Source organism: Mauremys mutica, chromosome 1 (genome assembly GCF_020497125.1).
Source record: "Mauremys mutica isolate MM-2020 ecotype Southern chromosome 1, ASM2049712v1, whole genome shotgun sequence".
NCBI classification, from domain to species: domain Eukaryota; kingdom Metazoa; phylum Chordata; order Testudines; family Geoemydidae; genus Mauremys; species Mauremys mutica.
In genome coordinates, this window is record NC_059072.1 from 162,395,408 (window position 1) to 162,416,094 (window position 20,687).

The 20,687-nt window shown below is 44.3% G+C and overlaps 1 protein-coding gene across 2 annotated transcripts in view; it reads left to right on the top strand.

Annotated features, from left to right (window-relative positions):
- CFAP44 (cilia and flagella associated protein 44) overlaps positions 1-20,687 on the top strand; it is a 71,669-nt gene that overhangs the window by 46,081 nt on the left and 4,901 nt on the right. The window contains exons 24-33 of one of the 2 annotated variants that reach the window (XM_045001560.1): positions 556-718; positions 1,400-1,530; positions 2,735-2,928; positions 3,409-3,589; positions 4,919-5,069; positions 7,613-8,116; positions 8,813-9,016; positions 10,307-10,502; positions 13,625-13,735; positions 17,204-17,334. In XM_045001560.1, coding sequence (XP_044857495.1) covers positions 556-718; positions 1,400-1,530; positions 2,735-2,928; positions 3,409-3,589; positions 4,919-5,069; positions 7,613-8,116; positions 8,813-9,016; positions 10,307-10,502; positions 13,625-13,735; positions 17,204-17,334 — 1,966 coding nt within the window. Of the gene's footprint in view, positions 1-555; positions 719-1,399; positions 1,531-2,734; positions 2,929-3,408; positions 3,590-4,918; positions 5,097-7,612; positions 8,117-8,812; positions 9,017-10,306; positions 10,503-13,624; positions 13,736-17,203; positions 17,335-20,687 lie in introns of both variants that reach the window. The other variant, XM_045001551.1, reaches the window with a different exon arrangement.

Sequence of the window (20,687 nt, forward strand, 5' to 3'; positions counted from 1 at the left end):
CATTATTATTTAACATATATGTTCTGATAGTCCATAGAGGCCTACTAAACCAGAGATCCCTGCTGCTAGGCACTGTACAAACATGTAATAAATTATAATCCCTTCACCCAAAAGCTTAGTCTGTTTCATTCTACTTTTCTTCAGCCCCATTGATTCCAGGGGAGCAGGGCTGGCTCCAGACCCCAGCGTGCCAAGCGCGCGCGTGGGGTGGCATTTTGCCGGGAGGGTGGCAGGCGGCTCCGGCGGACCTTCTGCAGTCATGCCTGCGGGAGGTCCACTGGAGCCCCGGGACCAGCGGACCTCCCGCAGGCACGTCTGCAAGAGGTCCCCCGGAGCTGCGGGACCGGTGCCCGGCAGCGCGCCCCCCGCGGCATGCCGCTCTGCTTGGAGCGGCCAAAATCCTAGAGCCGCCCCTGCAGGGGAGCTGCACAAGTGTCAGTGAGGGCAGAATTTTGACCCGTGTTTGTTCCTGGCTAGAAGGCTACACTATTGTCTCCTCTCTCTCTACCCCTCCACCATCCAGATAATGCTGCTTCCTTTTTCTTGCATTTCCAGTATTGAGAATGCCAAGCAAAAAAAGGAATATGACCAGATAATGAAGGAAGCAGAGGACAAAAAAAACAAAAAGAGGCAAGAGCTGATCATCCTTAGGCATGAGTTTCATCACCTGCTTCAAAGGAACATGGAGCTGCCAAAGCACATGCAGCTACACAGAGAGGTACATCAAATTGGTGTATAAGTCCTTTATCCTTGGATTAGGCTGCCACTTTAAAACGAGCTGTGTCCAGTGTGTTAGAATCAAAATATGACCAACCCATTTTCCCCCTCTTCCCACTCCAGCTCCTTAAATAAACTGCTTCCCCATGGCACAGGCATTTCTGAGTGTGCTGCAGAAGTTAGTGCCTCAGAAGTACCTGTAAGACCTATAGACCAAGCAGCAATGCTGCTGATTTCCAGTCACTCTTTAAAGGCTACAGTGAAGGGAATGGAAATATGATCGAGAAGCACACTGAAGTGAGTGAAAGTGGTAAAGCTAGCAAGGGGCGGAAGTACTGATTTGCCTTGGTTCGCCCTTGCCCACTGTATTTCATTCCTGCTATGGAGAGGCGTTGGAGTTCATTGATTTTCAATTTTAGATGGATTGGAAGAAGGGGTGTGTGTGTGTATATATTTTAATATGCCAGGAGCTCCAACCCACACCTAGTGCTGGGTGACACTAGAGAAGAGTTTTGGAAGAATGTGGCTCTTTCCACTGCGGTGAACAGCTGCTGGAGTGAGCAGTTGGGTCGATGCACATCAATTCCTATGTCTGAACAAAAATATGTCTTAAACCTAACCACTGCTACTATCATAGCCTAACATTCAGCATGCTATGACACAGTTTCCCATCTATCTGCAGGAATTCGAGATGGACCACAGAATCCGTGAGGAGATGGATAGGCAGACAGCACAGAGAATCCAACTTGTGCAGAAGGAGTTGGCTTGGGATCAGGAGAAGCACCGCATTGGGCTGCAGAAATTGCAGAGTCGGTGAGGACTAGCTTTCTTTCACCCTCCTCCATCTTGAGATGTTTCATTAACTAAGATCCATCTGCTTTAAGGAACATTTTCTTCATAGAACTAAAGTGTATATATGTCCTGTTTGTGACTATATTCTTGTTTGGTCTGAACCATACACAAGTTAGGCAAGCACTGATATGCAAATCAGGCTATTACTGAATCAGCACTGTGCTATCCACCTCCATGGCATCAGAGCCAGGCTTTGGGGGAACAGCTCTGCTTGAGTTTCAGCCAGTGACATTTGCTGGGGTTCTAGAAGTGCTGGTGGAACTCTGAGGAATAAGCTGTGCCCACATGTGTCCTTCATGTGTGGTGAAGTGCAGCTGGGGACAAACTGAGCTTGCTATGGAAGAGATGGTCCTTGTTTCACTTTGGGAAGGCAGTGTACCAGCATTCCTTAAGAACAGATGGTTTACTGAGTAGTGGTCAAACCATCTCCTGATGTGGAGAATCTCACCAATTAAAACCCTATTGGGAATCTCCCTTTATAATAAAATATGGAGATATACCTCTCTCATAGAGCTGGAAGGGACCTTGAAAGGCCATTGAGTCCAGTCCCCTGCCTGCACTAGCAGGACCAAATACTGTCCCCTGAGTTTTTTTGTTTCCCTCCCCCAGATCCCTAAATGGCCCCCTCAAGGATTGAGCTCACAACCCTCGGTTTAGCAGGCCAACGCTCAAACCACCGAACTATCCCTTCCCTCACCTCCCCTTTGTGGGGAGGAATGCTGTAGTGATGCAGTTCTGTTGATTCCTGGACTCCTCAGATCTCCTTGACCCTGTCAAGTCCAGTTTTAGGCCTGAGTTTGATATAGAGATTGCTCTGCTAGGTGATTTTTCTGGTGATAGACAAAGATCAACTATCTATGCTAGTTCACCTAGATCTGTCAGATGCCTTAGACACCATTTTGGTTGATGAGGTATTGTTGACATGCCCACGCTTGAGTGGCTCTATTTCTAGACTTCATGAGGTCAGTGGAAGGTACTTCTATCATGGCACTGATACCTGTTGTTTTATGTTTGCAAATACTATGGTTGTATAATATGTTTAATTAGTATAATACATTGTTTAAGCCTTTTGGGGCAGCAATATGGGCTAGAAGGAAAATACGTCATAGACTGCTACTGCAGAAATCAGACAATAATGAATGTTATCTCTATTTTATTTCCTTAGGTTTCGGGACACACTGGAATTTGACACAGTGGTCGTTCATGCTATAGGAAGCAATCATCAAATCTCCACATATAGGCTCCTGGCAATCTCTGAGAAGTACTACAAAGCCAGAAAACTAAGTCAAACAGGAAAAAGGAGGACAAGCAAATTAGGAAAAGAAGCAGAGCAAAGGCGAGAAAGCCAGAAAGAGACAAGTAAGACATATGCAAAGGCCTAAATGCTGCCATTCTGTTTACCATAATGTGCTTTCCATTCTTTATCTCACCTTGTTTATTTTCCTGAGCTTGAGTGGAAGAGACTGCAGTACATCACATCACCTTTAAGCAAAGAAACTTGGCAACAGAAGGTGGTCACAGAGTTATCTTCATGTTCTGTTTCAGTCACCACTCTGCATTCTCAGTCAACAGTTCCTCTGTGCCATTTAGAACCAGATGTTTTCCACATTCTAGTCAATGTTGGCAAAACCCCATCAACCCACAGTGGAGACAAAATTGCACAGCATTATAGTTTTTTTCACAGATTGATAATGTGGCATGAGCAAAGGACCATTGATTGCAGCTATGCTGATTTATAGCAGCTGAGGAGCTGTCCCAGTATGGCTTACAGTAGCTGTGACTTGCTTTTAGGTCATATCAGAATACCTAATACTTACACATCCACTTCATTCTTTTTAGGTCAGGCTGCTCGGGTTAGTGAAGAGGAGATGGAAGTTGACAAGCTGAAAAAAAGGCCCCAGCTGCAAGGTGCTATAGGACGTTTTGGTGGAAACCGACTTGAACAAATTAGAAAAATTATGGAGAAAGCTGACAGGGCCAAAGCTAAGATTATGCAAAGAAGGAAGGAGTGGGATGAACTGTAAGTCCTGAATCACAAACTGCATCTTTCCATTGGCCTGCCTTTGTCTGTGGTCAAATAATTGTACTTCGCTCTTATATGCCACTGTTACATTTTTGTATAATTCCCTATTATTCTAAGGGGGCAATTTAAAAACGAGTTAGCTCCAAATGTCAGTTATGAACAGCAGATGCCCTTGAATCTCAGGTGAACCTTAGAATTTTTTGTGCTGGCTGCCACGGCTCCTCTTTTAAAGCAATGCCAATGTGGAGGCTAAATGACACAATCAGTAACCAGATAGGTTGCTCAATCAGGTGGGGAGGTGAGGGAAAAGGAAGAAGGGAGTACTTGTTGGAGGTGTCTAATTCCATCTTGGCTTGGGGCCACCAAGACTTCTAGGGTCTGCCCTTGATTAACCCCTTGAGCAGCGATAGTGCGGGTGAGCCACTTGCACTAACATCATAAACATTGTTAGCATGTGTGTACGTACCTGTCACACTGTCCCTTCCCTTTCCCTGCTGGCTCCACTCTTAAAATGGAAAATGCCAAGAAAGTCTCTCAAAATGCATGGAAAACAGGAATCTCTTCAAACTTAATGTATAGCTTACTGATATGAATGAAGCCAGCAAAGAAGGCAGAAAGATAGTGCAGTGAGTTGCAAATTCTTGAAGTCAATGAGAATTTGACTGGATAAGAACTGTACGATTAGGCCCTGTACTCTATGCTGTAGCCAAGCAGAACTTTGCCAACCATCTCTCTGGGAAAGTCAGCAGCATGTGCTATGCACATTAGTTGAATTAGTCATGTAACTCCTATCCCTTCTCCTGCCCCTGCCCTTTCCTTGGGTCTTAACATGGCTTGAGGTATTGAATCAGGGGAGGCGCTACAGATGGTTGGTGCCATCTCCTCTTTGTTGGGTGTTTTGTCAGCTGAAATCAGCTTTATAGCATGCTATCTGCTGCTCACTGCTGTAGAAGGGTCTTTTCTGAGCCCAGAGCCTCATTCAAGGGTCTTATCCAGATCTGTCAATGGCAGAGCTACATCATGTATTTGTTTTGTTTTTTAAAAATCACATCTTCTGATGCATGTTTGTTTTTCTCTTCAAAACTGAAGGAGACATTCATCCCCAGATATGGATCACTTTCTGACATTCCTGCTACACTCATAGATAAACTCTTTCAAGTTTAGAAACTGATATTTCCTTCTAAGTAGTGCTTAGTCTTCCACTGACACCTACCTCTCCTACCAAGCCTTCTTGCACAAAGCAGGAGTTATCAACATGTAAGGTAAGCACAGAGGTGGGAGATTTGGGCAGTCTTAGAATTTCAGCTTGGTTTTGGTGCTTGGCAGATACAAGAGCAAACCCAGTGACAACTATGAGAACCCCAAGGATGTTCAGGACATCAAAGAGGCTCAGGAAAACATGGGGGATTTCAAACTGAAGACAGCCACAAACTACAAGATCCCAGAGCACATGCGTATGAACGCAGAGAAGAAGAAGGTGCAGCTTAGGTCGTTAGAGGTGGCGGTATGTAAATGGATTCACTGACAGTGGGGCTGCTCCTTTTTTGGAAAATGAGCCATTGCAAAATGTTTTGGAAGTGACATGGTGGAGGGCTGCTAAGGACAGACCATGTGTGGTCAGTTTTAACTGCACATTGGTGTTCATTTTGCCAAGCTTTTGTATTTCACCTAGCCCAAGGTCACATCAATCCATACCTATTATAATAATCCTCAGATGGCCCTCCTTGACCAAGCAGATATATTAAGCAGGGGAATTGATTTTTTCCCATCCTTTAATAGAAACATCAATCTTTTGCATACTTCCAAAAACACTACCATGCAGAGGTTAATAAACTTTCTCCAGAAACTCAGTGACCTAACCCCCCCCCCCCCGCACCATGTTGCACCATTATAAAAACAGAGACTTAACAGGTCTTCTTTATGTGGCATCTACATATTGACATTTGTGGGATTAGTGCCTCCTGGCGTGGAGCTGTGGAATCTTTCTAGTAAGCACTGTCCATTAGGGCTGTTCACCCCTCCCATCCACGTGGAAAATTCTGAGGGTATAAAAGGGGGAGTGGCCCCACCTGCCCTTCAGTTCCTTTTAACTGCTGAAGGTGCAGCGAGCATGGAGCACATACAGTATCCACTTGACGATGTAGTCCGCTACACTGTACATGGCATTTATGTTCTGCCATCTGGGTCATCTGAGTCTGGTGCTAAGATCTCAGCCTGTTAGCTGGTGTACCGCATGCCTGAAGTGGTCAAGCACCAGTATAAGAGGTGTTAGATCTCTGGATCCTTCTGGGTTGACCAGGTCTAGTGCTGAGGATACAGCACAATTGACACTGGTGAGCCACTTGCTTTAAGTGGCTTGGTGTACAATGTACTTGGCGTGTTGAAGTGATTTTGTACCCAACTCAAATGGCTTAGGATACATGGATCCAACTGAGTCAATATAGCTTGGTGGCAAGGATTGAGCACCATTTCCTGGGGTAAGCCGCTTGTCAAAGTAGATTAGTACCCAGGTCAGCAATACGCAGATCTCCAGGATAATCAGCTGAGACTCTGGCATTCTTTGTGTGGGAATTCCTCCAGACAAAATCAGTAGAACAGTCCATGTTTCCAGGCTGGGGTTCCTAGTAGGGCCTCAAACTCCCTTTATTGGGTCCTGACCCCTTCTTCTGGGTTCCCTAACAGAGATGTCGTAGAGAAACCTTGGAAATGCCTTCCCCAGCCCAGACTGAGATAGCTCTAGTTCCTACCGAGTCTCATTTAGTGCTACACCACTATTGTCTCTGAAAATAACTAAGACTTCTAATTTGGTGTTGATGCTCTGACTTTGAAAATGTCCAAGGCTGTTACTGCCTCAGCTGCACATGAACATCCTCCAAGCTTCAGGGAAGCAATACAGATAGAGAGAGAGAGAGAAATTTTGGCAGCCAGTCCTGGGATCACCCTGCCTTGGCACCAAAGATCTTGGTTATAATCAGATTGTAGTCCTGTGTTTTAGTCCTGGAACCTATTATGCTTCAGTGTTAGGAAGATTTTGGATTTTCATCCTCTGTAGGATGTAGCAGGCAACTTTGTTTCAGGCACAGATGCCTAAAATTGTTCTAAATGTACCTGAACCTGAGTGCTCATGTAGTGAGGATGTCCGTGGGAAAACTTAATTTGTTAATCTCACTGATCTTTGATGAGTGGGAATATACAGAGACCTCTCAAAGAAGAAAGGAGGTTGCTTACCTGTAACTTTGTTCTTTGAGAGTGTTGCCTCTGTATGTTTCCATTCCCTGTCCACCTAACCCTCTTCTCAGATCAAGAACTCTGAAATTAGGGAAGAAACCAAGAGCAGCAGCACCAGGACAGTGGTGTGGGCTAGTTCCCCTGCAGTAGAAATATTGTGGGAGCTGATCTATGTTTCTGCCTCTGCATTTCGTAAACTGCCGCTGCTCAGGCTGGGTGGGGCTCTGCAACTGCTGGGGGCAGAGGTGAGACCAGGACCAAGAGAGACTGGAACAGCTGTTGTGGCACCTGGGATCAGGCCTGGAAGCAGGTAGAAATGGGGTGATAGGACCAGGCCCAGGAGCAGTTATTCCTTGTGAGAGAGAGACCCCAATTTCCTCATTCTGTTTTGCTGCCCCCACACTTTGCCCACATCTCGCTCCCATTCAAAGTGAACTTCTGCCACCTCTGGAAGGAACTGAAGTGTGGTTGGGGCCCCACTCCTCCTTTGATACCTATGGAATCTTCTGCAAGGGAAAGAGTGTGAGTGGCCCCAGCAGATCCTGTTCACTAGAAAGATTCCACAGCTCAATGCCAGGAGGTACTAATCCCATAAGTGTGACTATGCAGAGGTGACACACTTGAAGAACAACAGTTACTGATAAGTAACCTCTCTATCTGTTGTGTTAAGCGTTTAAACCCTTCAGGATTGTTTAAGTTAGACAAACCACTGATCAATGTCCTGTGTCGGAGAAGATTTTATGCTGTAGAAGTGTCCTTGGCAAGTCGCACTAAAATTCCTCCTCTTTGCAGGTCCATGAAAAGAAATTGACCATGAACAAATGGATCATCTCACTTAGGGACCTCAAGGTGGCTATTATTGAAGAGATCGTCTGCCTCGTCCAAGAACTGAAATCCATACAATCAGCCTTGGATGCATCTGAACAACTCCCTATTCCCTCGATCCCTCAGTTACACCCGGAGGAGACTCCAGAAAAAAAATTCCAGTATGACAATAATATTCTTTTGAAGTTCAAACAAGAGCAGGAGAACAAGCAAAGGCTCTCTGAGCAGGTGGAAGATAATGCATCATTTGCAGTCTTTGGGGGAAAGTTCCTTCATGCACCTTCTCTAAAAGAAATAGATACCACATCAAGAGCCTCAAGTGTGAGATCAATGAGAATGGTATCCTCAGTCACCCCAGTGCAACCAAAGGTTTTTGAGATTGAAAAGGCAGAGCCAACAGAGATGGAACTGGAAATTTTAAAACGGGAGAAGATCAGAAACATTTACCTTCAGGAGACCTTGATCAAGAGGGTAGGAAAATAAAAGGGAACTTTTCAAGGGTGATTGCTCCTACGATGCCAAAAACAAAACCAATTCACGGAGCTCTCTTTAAATTTGTCCCACTAATGCTGTGGCAGCTTTTGGCTTTTGCATTGCCTTCTGGAAGTCCAGGAGAGTCCACTAGAACAAACTGTGGAGTTGATGTATTAAACTTCAGAGAGCGCACTAGAACACCATTGTGGGTATTACCTTGTCTCTGAAACAAAACCTGTGGTTAACCTAGTTTTGGCAGATGCTGGTGCTGAAACTGTTGTACCTGCCTAAGGAAGAAGTTGGCAGATATTCTGCAAGAGGGTGGATGAGGTGGAGGTCAGTAACATGGGTCTACCGCTGCAGCAGGCAGGAGATTACACGAAAGTGCAGGCCAGCATAGAAAAGTCAGGTAGTTCTTTGGAGATTAGTTGGGGATGATGGGAGGCATTGAAACATCTGTGGAATTTCTGGTGATTCTTATATTTGCACCATGGATATCAAAAACATTCCCAGGGATTAATGTTGTTATCTTGAATACCAAAGTAGCTCATAATAAATGTTGCTGGCAAATTGTTGGTTTAACAGGCAGGAAAATTTTCTTTTTTGCTCCTGTCTCTTGCCTTGCATATTTAGACTCATTTCTTGATTGTTTTCCCCCCCACCACTCCACTTCTCCCCCTTCCCACATTCCAGATCAATGAACTGGTGGTCACCTTTGATGCTGAACTCCACCTCCTGCGGCACCAGAAGCTGAAGCTGGACACGCAGATGAAGTGTGCTGACCTACGTCACATCACGTGGTTTGAGGAGCTGCTTCTCCTTAAGCACTTTGAGAAACATGAGGACACTCTCCAGGAGCGTGTCAACAACCTCAGCAATGAGGTGGAAGAGATGCAAGTATGTAGGCTACGCTATCTGATTTGTTACTACTGCAACTGGTAGGCCTGGAAACAAACATCCCAAAAAGAGGCGGGAATGTCCCTCTGCTGCCCTTATGCACCAGCCAATTCCTTTGTGCTGAATTCTAAGAAACAAGAAACATTCAGTGATAATAGAAGGGCAGTCCTTTTAAACTTAAATATGGGGTCTTCTTTCCCTTCATGCTTGTATTTTTATAAACCATTGGAAGTGTGAAATTAAAATCTATATCCTATCTTAAAATACGCAGTTCTCCTTTGGAAGGTGACTGTAAAAATAGCATCATGGGGCTCCAGTGGTTTGAGCATTGGCCTGGTCAAACCGAGGGTGGTGAGTTCAATCCTTGAGGGGGCCATTTAGTGATCTGGGGCAAAAATCTGGGGATTAGTCCTGCTTTGAGCAGGGGGTTGGACTAGATGACCTTCTAAGGTCCCTTCCAACCCCGATATTCTATGATTCATCTCAGTGTTGTCAGATCAGATTTGCTTTCTTTACAAATATAAAGGTGAATTTTCAAACTCCAAGGCCTACTAACTCATCCTGAGATCTGAGATTCAAGCTGGGATCTTTCTGGCGCATGCATCTTCAGTAGCAGACTCTTCCAGCCAAATTCTGCTCAGGGTGACATCTGTGTCACCCTTTCCTTTTTCAAATGGGTAACACAAGTGTAACTTCAGAGAGAATTTGCCTCTGCAATTGGAACTTGGTTAACAGTGAAGAACTGAAGCAGTGGAACCATGTTCTTTAAGTTAAACAGACGCTTATGTGCTTTGCTAGATTGGGGCCCATATTAGGGAAGAAGGAAAAAAAAAGTGAATCAAATTTCAAGCCTACCAATTTCGACAAGTCTGCCTCTCTCTCTCTAGATGGATAAATTGCTCTTAATTCAACAACTGAAATGTATAAATTATAATAATTAGCATTTATTTAGTGGATTTCATCTGAGGATCTCAAAGCACTTTGCAAAAGTGGGTCAGTATCATTATCCTCATTTTACTGATGGTGAAACTGAAGCACAGAGAACGGAAGTGACTTGTCCAGCATCACACAGCAAGTGATTGGCAGAGAACTGTGACTAGAAAGCAGAGAGCCCGACCTCCAATCCCTTGCTCAGAACTAGGAATTGCTGCCTTTACATGTATTCTAAAAAGATCTAACAGGTGCTGACAACAGCCTAAAAGACTAATGCTTCAACAGCTCTCTATCAGTTTAATGTACTGAGTTGTTTTACATTGTGTGTGTGTGGGGGGGGTGTTTTTGTTTTTTTAGTGGAAATTAGACAACTACCTCTCACAGATGGAGGATAAAAAATATGAGATTGCAAAGCTTCAGGAACGCGAGAAGGCACTTTATGCCACTTTCCAAGCATCCCTTGGAGAGAACAACAAATTTGCCAGCTTCCTCACTAAGGTCTTGAAGAAGAAGATCAAGCGTGTTAAGAAGAAAGATGTGGAAGGAGACAGAGGTTGGATACGTTGTTTCTCTAGTTTTATGTATTCATTTACACAATTCAGCCTTGTCATGTAGCGATGGCACTGAACTGTGTCCCAAAACTTGGCTGAAATCCTGAACAGATACGAAGCTTTAACCTGGTTCTAGGCCATAAACAAAACATATGATTTTTGTTTATGTCCAATCTATACTATAAGACCAAACTGTTTTGTAACCCTCATGAGTGATAATAGTGTTGTAATCACATCCCTTGCACAATTAGTGTCAAAAGACCTTAAAATCAGTGTTGAGGCATGTAGGTGTTGAGTGGAAAAAGGGAGCAAAGTTTTACACAGCTGCCACCTATGCTGTACCTGATCTGTGGACAGCTGTCAGTCTGGCGTCTGTGTACACTATATTTCCCTTTCAATCTATCCATTGACTAAGGACTAATCATTAGGGTTACCAATTCTGGTTGGATGTATTCCTGGAGGTTTCATCATATGACATAATCTTTAATTAAAGATTAATCTTTAATTCCTTGAGAGAGTTGGCAACCCTAGTAATCATAGACCCAATCTGTAATCGTCCATTAGCCAATTAATAGATCAATTCAAAGAACTCAATCTATTGGAAGCAGCAAAGAATCCTGTGGCACCTTATAGACTAACAGACGTTTTGCAGCATGAGCTTTCGTGGGTGAATACCCACTTCTTCGGATGCAAGAAGTGAATACCCACTTCGGATGCAAGAAGTGAATACCCACTTCTTCTTCACTTGCATCCGAAGAAGTGGGTATTCACCCACAAAAGCTCATGCTGCAAAACGTCTGTTAGTCTATAAGGTGCCACAGGATTCTTTGCTGCTTCTACAGAACCAGACTAACACGGCTACCCCTCTGATACTCAATCTATTGGATTTTCCTCAGCAGATAGGTTCTGAACTGTTTAATACTAGACAGTACTATTGATCTGAAATATTTCTTCTTTATCTTTGATTTGGCATTTGGTTTCTAGGAGGTGATCGTGTACAGTATGAACTGGCAGCAAATGTAGGCAATAATACACAGCTCACCTTTTTAGTTAGTTAATTTCCTCAGCCGAATGGTAACACACAAGATGACTGAACCCCAAGGTTTCAATTCAGAATAACTACAGTACAGTAAAAAAGGATATATACATTAAGAAATGCAAAAAAGAAAGAAAGAAGGTACCTTTTATTTAACTGTGCATGTACCAATATCTGTTAATCCCTTTCCCCACTTCTTTGTCATGTGGATTCACTGAATTAGTGGAAGGGACTGAAGGTGGTTGGGCCTACATGTCTCTTTGCTAACCTCTTTCAGAACATTTGAATTGTTGGGGGATGTGTTCACTCAGACTCAGTGGGCACTGTTCTCCCATCTCATAAGTAGGGATCTGCAAAAATAACATACCAGGAGAACACCTATTGCTGTAAGTGACCTTTCCATGCCAGGTAGGAACTTTTAAAAATAAAACTATTTGAGTCACTGATCCGAGTGCAAAGAAACCAAACTGACATTTCTTACAACAGAATATATTTTTCTTTCTGTCTTCTGGTAGCTCAGAAATGGCCAGCCAAATGACATTTTACCAGTTTCCCCAAAAATTCACCCATGGGTTGTGTACAAGTATCAGAAAATTCAGTCCAAAGAGTCATTTTACAAAAGTTTTTAAGCAGCCTTAAATAGTTTATAAGAATGAAGACCCATCTTCATCTATAATTCTAGGGTCTCTGCTGTAATCCTATAATACAAGATACTGTCACCTTTTCCCTTGCCTGATACCTGCTGTGTGTAAATGCCAGCATGAATTAACTTCTGCTGAGTCCTTTCAGCTCAGTATACATTTTTTTAACAGGACAACTTTTTGTACAGGTAAGATACTGTATATAAGTGAGAGGTATTGTACCAGTTTGGGCTTATGCTAGTGGGATCAGTGTATCTAACAGGGAAACTAGAATCCTTGAGCAGGAGCCAGTCACCATTTTGTCTTGTTCAAAATATATAATCACCACCTTTCTGGGAAACTAGCTCTTTCCAGTTACTCTAAAGGGTTAATTTGCTGTGTCATTCTTAGACTGCAAACTCTTCTAGGCCTGGAATAGATCTGAAGCCCTGATCCTGAAACTGACAGTGTCTGGGTGGACTGCTGAGCCTTTGTGACTTCAACAGGACTTTTGTGCAGGTGCAGCAGTTTGGCTACATGCTGTCAGTTGCAGGACTGTGGTCTCAGTAGTTTGTAAAGCACTGTTTCTCTCGGTGGTGCTCTTTAAATTATTTAATTGGCTTTTGAAAGCCAGTAGTATGGTATTGCTCATTGGGGCGTGTAACAGGTCGGACTCACCCCTGCAGCGCCTCCTGCTGGTGACTCCGGGGAATTAGCTCGGTTTCCAGCCCGGAGCGCCCTCTGCAGGCCAGTGATCCACCTGTTCCCTGGCCCCAAGTCCCTCCCTGGACCCCGGTGCCCTTTTACATCGTGTTCTGCCCCCTGGCAGTAACCCCTTTTCTCTCAGGGTCTCCCCTCCCCAGGGAACCCCAACCCTCTATCCCCACCTTGCCTCAGTGTATGGCTACTGCCAGTCATTGTCTAGCCCCACGTCCTCGGCAGACTGCAGTATCAGCCTATTCATCACTGGCAAGGAGGATTTGGACCTGCTGCTTTGGCCTACCCCTGGGCTGCCCTCTGCAACCCCCAGTACCTGTTAGCCCAATGCTAGGTGGCAGCCTGGGGCTTTCCAGGCTGGAGCTCCCCAGCTCCTCTGCGTTTCCCCAGCCCTGCTCCACTCAGGTACCTAGTCTAGTTCCCTGCAGCCAGGCCCATCTCCCTCTGAACAGAGAGAGATTGTCTGCTTGGGCTTCTGGCTCACAGCCTCTTATAGGGGCCAGCTGGGCCTGATTGGAGCATGGCCACAGCTGAGCCTACTTTCCCCAATCAGCCCAGGCTTCTTGCCCCAGCCTAAAGGCTGCTTTCTCCAGCCACAGCCCCTTCCCAGGGCTGTTTTTAACCCCTTCAGGGCAGGAGCAGAGGTCCACCCTGCTACAGGGCTCCACTGGTGTGCTGTACAGCCAGCCAGCCTGTCACAGATTAGAACCAGGGTTTTCTGAGTGCTAACAATACTGCTTTCCTCTCCCAGATGAAGAGGAGGATAGCGATGAAGAGAGTGACGAGGAGTCTAGCTTGGAGAGCGATGAAGAAGATTCAGGATCTGACGATGAAGTCTTTGATGACTCTGTTTGCCCAAAGAGTAAGTGAGCCATTACTTTCCGGTGCTCTCTGCTTGTTTAGCTTTATGGGTAACACTGTGAATTTAAATTCAAAATCAGGATTTTTTTCTTTAATAATATTAATTATGGCCCAGACTCTTCCCCTCCCATGTTGAGTAGCACCTTGCTCCTTAAGTAATCTCAGTGATGCAGATGGGACCACTGTGGAGAAGAGTACTACTCAGTCTGAGTAAGGATGAAAGAATCTGGCCTGTGTGTTAAATAGCAGTTGGTTATTTGTAAAGAGGAGTAGCAACCATTTGCAATAGATAAACATAGATAAATGTTTCAGTATTCCCTTGCTTCATCAACCTATAATAACTGCAATACAATGACATACAGCCTGGGGGACCTCAATTACCGTCTCTGGGGAGAAGGTAAGTGAAGGAAAAGTCTAATTCTTAAGAATCAAAAAGGGAACTAACTTTAACCGAGTTCTGGTGCGAGCCAGTGGGGCTGCTTTGGGATTTGCTTCCAACTTTTTATTTGTGAAAAAAGGAACAAAAAACCCAACAGGTTTCTTTTTCAAAACATTACATACCTGTAGCCAACCCCGAAATACTTATGGACGGGGGACAAATTACCAGGAGGTCCGGGTTCTCTTCCCATCTCTGCCACCGATTCAGTCAGAGACCCTAGGCAGTAGACAGTGAGTGTGGGAGTCTTTTCCCCTCTGTAAAATGGAAGTAGTATAATACTTATTGCACAGGAGTGTGGGGATCATCATCACTCACAAGTCAGGTAAATGTACAACAGAAAGTGCAGTGAATTAATTGTTATGAGTGAAGGACTGTTTCCCATTTCCTGACTGTTTTCTCTCTGAGGAGTGGAATTGGAGCCTATAATATATGCTCTTACCATGGAAACATGAAGAATAAACTATTTTTGCTAAGATTGTTTTCCTTCATCCCATGGAAATCCTGAATGGTCCCGAATTTGGAGTATCACGGGGTAGCCGTGTTAGTCTGTAGCCACAAAAAACAACAAGGAGTCCAGTGGCACCTTAGAGACTAACAGATTTATTTGGGCATAAGCTTTCGTGGGTAAAAAAACCCCACTTCTTCAGATGTATGATGGGTTTTTTACCCACAAAAGCTTCTGCCCAAATAAATCTGTTAGTCTTTAAGGTATCACCGGACTTCTTGTTGTTCTAATTTGGAGTGTAAATTAAGTTCTTTGTTGCCATCTAGTGGACATAGGCCATAATTGCTCATTGGCAGGCATATTTTCTTTGATTTACCAGTAAAGACTAAAGGTTTTATTTATTTCTAAACTTGTCTGTTCAGCACCTTTGTAAAATCCTACCCAGTCAGCAAGGGCAAGTAACTTATTTTGTTGAGTGAGTAAAACCATTAGTTTAGTAAATGTTTGAGGTTGGCCTGGTGTATTTTTATGACCATTTAACAAGGCTGCTTTATTTCTGATTTATTAGAATTGATTAGCAAATTGCCTTGCCATATTTTTATAACTGATTTTTTGTCAGTTTGCTAATGGTATTGTTATCCATATTCTTTCCTTTTATACTGTGGTGGGAGGAGAATCCTGATAAACAGTTAAAATCTTCTGCAAAGTACAAATTATTGATGCAAGGAGAAGGCAGAGAATTGAATTTGTGTTTTTATCTTTACATGCTTGTGTTCTTAATGGGGTTTGTCTTGTTCATTTACCTGACTTGCGAGTGATGTCTGCTGTCTTTCACACATACTTAGTGTTTTAATTGACACACTGAGCTGACAGTATGGGCTCCCTATCCTACAGTCCCCTCTCTCAGTCCCAGTCTCCTTTCCCAGCCATTCCCTGTACCCTCCCCCCAACAGTCATCTCTTTGTCCCCAGTTTTCTTGCCCAGCCAGTTCCAGTTCCCAACCTCTTGGCTCCCCTTCTGATTTGTCTCTCTCCCTGATCCATCCATATTCCCCATTCCCACTGATTCCAGGTCCCAATCTCCCTTCCTGTGTTCCTTGTCCAATATTGGGTGATCCCCAGGGGTGAAAGTAATTTACAGGATTTACCGGTACTGCTGGAGTCCTGAGGGGGGCGTGGCCTCATCTGGAAGAGGTGGGGCCTCTCAAGATTTAAAGGCCCTGGGGCACCAGCTGTGGCTGGGAGCCCCAGGGCCTTTAAATCAACCAGGGGATCCCAGCTGAAGAGGTGGCTGGGAGCTCCCCGGGGCTCAGGGGCAAATTAAAGGGCCCGGGGCTCCGGCCGCCGGGGGCAACCCCGAGCTTTGCGGGGCTGGGGCAGGGATTTAAAGGGCCCAGAGCTCCTGCCGCTGAGGGGAGCCCCGAGCCCTTTAAATCCTGGCCCCAGCCTGGCCGCCAGAGCCGCGGCCGGGATTCAAAGGGCTCTGGGCTGCCTGCAGCGGCGGGGCGCTTTGAGCCCTTTAAATCCCGGTCCCAGCCCGGCCACCGGAGCTACGGCCGGGATTCAAAGGGCTCTGGGCTGCCCGCAGACCAGACCGGACTGGCTGCTCTGGGCTGCTCTTGCCGGTACGCCGGACCAGACCGGACTGGCTTACTTTCACCTCTGGTGATCCCCCTCTTCCCATCAATTCCTTGTCCACATCTCTTTGCCCAGCCAATCCCAGTTCTCCCTATGCCCCCTGGCACCTTGTCAGATATCTTTTCCCTCCCACCCTTCCTTCTCCACCCCACTGGTTCTCTGTTCTAGTCTCCTTGCCCGTCCAGTACCAATATCCCCCCCCCCATCATTTAATCTTAGTCCCCACTCCACTTCCCTCCTGGCTCCAAGATCCATCTCTTAGCCCAGCCAGTCCGTTTCCCCCTCCCAGGTTGCTTGTCCCAATGTACCCCCCATCCCTCCCTGCAGATCCAGCTCTTGTCCCCTCTGTTCAAATTAGACAGCTTCCTCCCTCATGCTGCCTCAACCTGGTGCAGGAGATCATTGAAAACACAAGAGAGACAGGCTTCTTGCTCTTAGTTCTGGTGCTTAGACCTGGAATGGCTCACAGCAGCCCAGAGATGCAATTGCAGGGAAGGCCCTGCTTTTAGCCCAGGGCTGCTGCATGCTCAGTACAAATGGAATCTTTGGGGAATTTAGATCCCTGACACAAAGGTCACCCCATACCAAATTCCACATTCTTGCTCAACACAAGAGGGTGCTAGATAATCTAAAAAAAAAAAGACTTCCAGAATTTAACATGGCAAAACAAGGTTTTTTCCCTAGTCTTGTTCATGGAAACGACTGAAGCATTGCATCTGAACTTTTCCAAAATGAGTCAGCCTGAGGCAGGCTCCTGGGATGAAAAATTTCAGCCCAAGAGAGTTAAAGTTTGGCAATGTTATAAGCAACTGAAAACAGGGGCTTGTAATGGGAAGTGTCAGGCAATCTTAGGTGGGGCTACCAGTCCCATCTATAAATATAGTAAAGTAAAAACTAACCCAAAGCTGCTACCCCTCTAGTTTAATTCCAACCTACCTTCCTTCTCAGACTGTGATGAGGCACTCTTCGAAAACACTCTTCAGCTCCGGGAGAAGCGGCTAGACATTGAGGAAGCCTTAGTGGAGGAGAAGAAAGTTATTGATAATCTCAAAAAGGAATATGATGCTTTGGCTAAAAAGGTACAATAGGCTGTCAACTTCCCAGTAAGCCTCATTTGTTCTGTATGGATGGGAATGGCGTGGTACTCGAGTTGTCATCTTTTCATTGAGACTTAAAACCAAGGGCCTAACCTCTCAAAGTCATTGAGGATCCATTTGCAATTTTGGCAGGATTTGTGGGCAAAGACTTGGCAAAATTGCAGTGAGGGTGATCACATTCTGCCCACATAAATTCCCCTTTTAATAGCAATTTGATACACTGATCTTCACATCCTGTCCTAAAGTGGTATGCAGTGTTGCTGTGCTACACAGCTGTGGTATTCCACTGCTTTAGTGGTGGGTGATGTGACATGTAATGCACTTGAGGCTGCAAAGAATCACTGTTGAGAAATGAAAGTTCTTGCAGCAGTTATTTGTTGTCTTTATTTTATAGCTTGACTGCATGATACATCTGAAACTATGTAATTTTATGCATCTTCCCTTAGTGTTTGGTCCCAATGTAAAGATACCAGGCCAGATTCTCAGAGTGTAAAAATCAGCAAAGCTCTATTGAAGTCAGTAGAGCTACACTGATTTATAGCAGCTGAGGATCTGAATCATTTTGCTCCATCATTCACCTCATGTTACGGCCATGTCACAAAAAGGATTTTGCTAGAATGAGAGAAAGAGAGTGAGTGTGAGTGAGTGAGAGAGAGAGAGCTCTTGTCTTAACACAAATGTCTGAAATAATAGCAAATAAAGTTAAAAATTTTTTTTCCCTATCTTGGGTATTTCTAAAACACCCATCACAATAATAACTAACAAATAAACCTCAGCTTTGTTGAAATATTATTATTTTAAAAAACCCACACCCTTAAATTTATTTAAGTGTAATCTGCAATCTTTTTATGTAATCTTTTAACATTAAGTTATTGAGCTCTTGGGCTCTTTTTTTTCATCTGGAAGTTTAATTTTTTACTAACTCAAAAACATTTTTTTTAATTTAAAGTGAGATTCTGTTTTGAAAAACTACTCTGCAAAAACAAACAAACAAACAAAAAAAACCCAAAAAACAAAACCAGCATTGTGTAAGGGTCCATTTTTACTGTCTTTCAAGGATACCCAATCCAATGTGCCCAGTTTACAAGTTTGTATGTTTGTTTGTTTAAAGATTTTTCTAATCTCAATACCACACATTCACCCTGGGATCTGAGAGTCAAGCTGGGTTCTTTTCTTCTCACACTGCATCAACATCCTTCAAGCAGAATTTACTAAAACAATGCTGTTGATGATGCATAAGCCAGAATAGAATCCAGCCCCCCTTTCCATAGCTTGTGGACTCTGCAGGGCTAATTAAAGTAAAAGCTTATTATTTTAGTCACTAAATTGGGTAGATGGTCCTAAGGAACTCAAATGTGAAATTACAGAACTACTAACAGTAGGTCTGTAACCTGTCATTTAAATCAGCTTCTGTACACAATGACTGGAGGATGGCTAATGTGACGCCAATTTTTAAAAAGGGCTCTAGAGTTAACCCTGGCAATTACAGGCAGGTAAGCCTGACTTCAATAGTGGGCAAACTGGTTGAAACTATACTAAAGAACAAAATTGTCAGACACATAGGTGAACATAATTTGTTGGGGAAGAGTCAATATGGTTTTTGTAAAGGGAAATCATGCCTCACCAATCTGCTAGAATTCTTTGAGGGGCTCCACAAGCATGTGGACCAGGGGGATCCAGTGGATATAGTGTACTTAGATTTTCAGAAAGCCTTTGACAAGGTCCCTCACCAAAGGCTCTTAAGCAAAGTAAGCTGTCATGGGATAGGAGGGAAGGTCCTCTCATGAATTGGTAACTAGTTAAAAGATAGGAGAAAAAGAGTAGGAATAAATGGTCAGTTTTCAAAATAGAGAGAGAGAGAAATAGTGGTGTCCCTCAAGGGTCTCTACTGGGCCCAGTCCTATTCAACATATTCATAAATGATCTGGAAAAAGGGGTAATCAGTGAGGTGGCAAAATTTGCAGATGATACAAAACTACTCAAGATAGTTAAGTCTCAGGCAGACTGCGAAGAGCTACAAAAGGATCTCTCAAAACTGGGTGACTGGGCAACAAAATGGCAGATGAAATTCAGTGTTGATAAGTGCAAAGTAATGCACATTGGAAAACATAATCCCAACTCTACATATAAAATGATGGGGTCTAAATTAGCTGTTACCATTCAAGAAAGAGATCTTGGCGTCATTGTGGATAGCTCCATAAAAACATCCATTCAATGCTCAGTGGCAGTCAAAAAAGTAAACAGAATGTTGGGAATCATTAAGAAAGGGATAGATAATAAGACAGAAAATCTCATATTGCCTCTATATAACTCCATGGTATACCCACATCTTGAATACTGCATGCAGATTTGGTCGCCCCATCTCAAAAAAGATGTATTGGAATTGAAAAAGGTTCAGAAAAGGGTAACAAAGATGATTAGGTGTATGGAACGGCTGCCATATGAGGAGAGAATAATAAAACTGGGACTTTTCAGCTTGGAAAAGAGACGACTAAGGGGGGATATGATTGAGGTCTATAAAATAACACAAGAACTAGGAGTCACCAAATGAAATTAATAGGCAGCATGTTCAAAACAAACAAAAGGAAGTATTTTTTCACACAACATACAGTCAACCTGAAGAACTCCAGGCCAGAGGATGTTGTGAAGACCAAGACTATAACAAGGTTCAAAAAAGAACTAGATAAATTCATGGAGTCTAGGTCCATCAATGGCTAATAGCCAGGATGGGCAGGTATGGTGTCCCTAGCCTCTGTTTGCCAAAGGCTGGGAATGGGCGACAAGGAATCGATCACTTGAGGATTACTTGTTCTGTTCATTCCCTCTGGGGCACCTGGCACTGGCCACTATTGGAAGACAGGATACTGGGCTAGATGGACCTTTGGTCTGACCCAGTATGGCCATTCTTATGTCATTCTGATATGCACAGTGAGGGGGGGTTTACTGAGTAAGGAGGACACTTTTGCACCAATACAGTCAGCATAGAATCTCACTTTAGAAAGGAGATGATCCTATTATTGGGCAGGGAAGGTCACTACCAGGGGCGGCTCCAGGCACCAGTGCACCAAGTGTGTGCCTGGGGCGGCAAGCCCCGGGGGGCGGCCTGCTGGTCGCCGTGAGGGCGTCAGTCAGGCTGCCTTAGGCAGCATGGCTGCGGGAGGTCCGCCAGTCCCGCGGTTTCTGCAGCAATTCGAAACCCGCATGACTGCCATGCTTGGGGTGGCAAAATACATAGAGCTGCCCCCTGGTCACTACAGATAACAAGACAGAAGAAAATAGTGTGGCCCTTCCATATCACATTCCCTTTAAACTAGACAAAAGTTGCCTTAACTTTA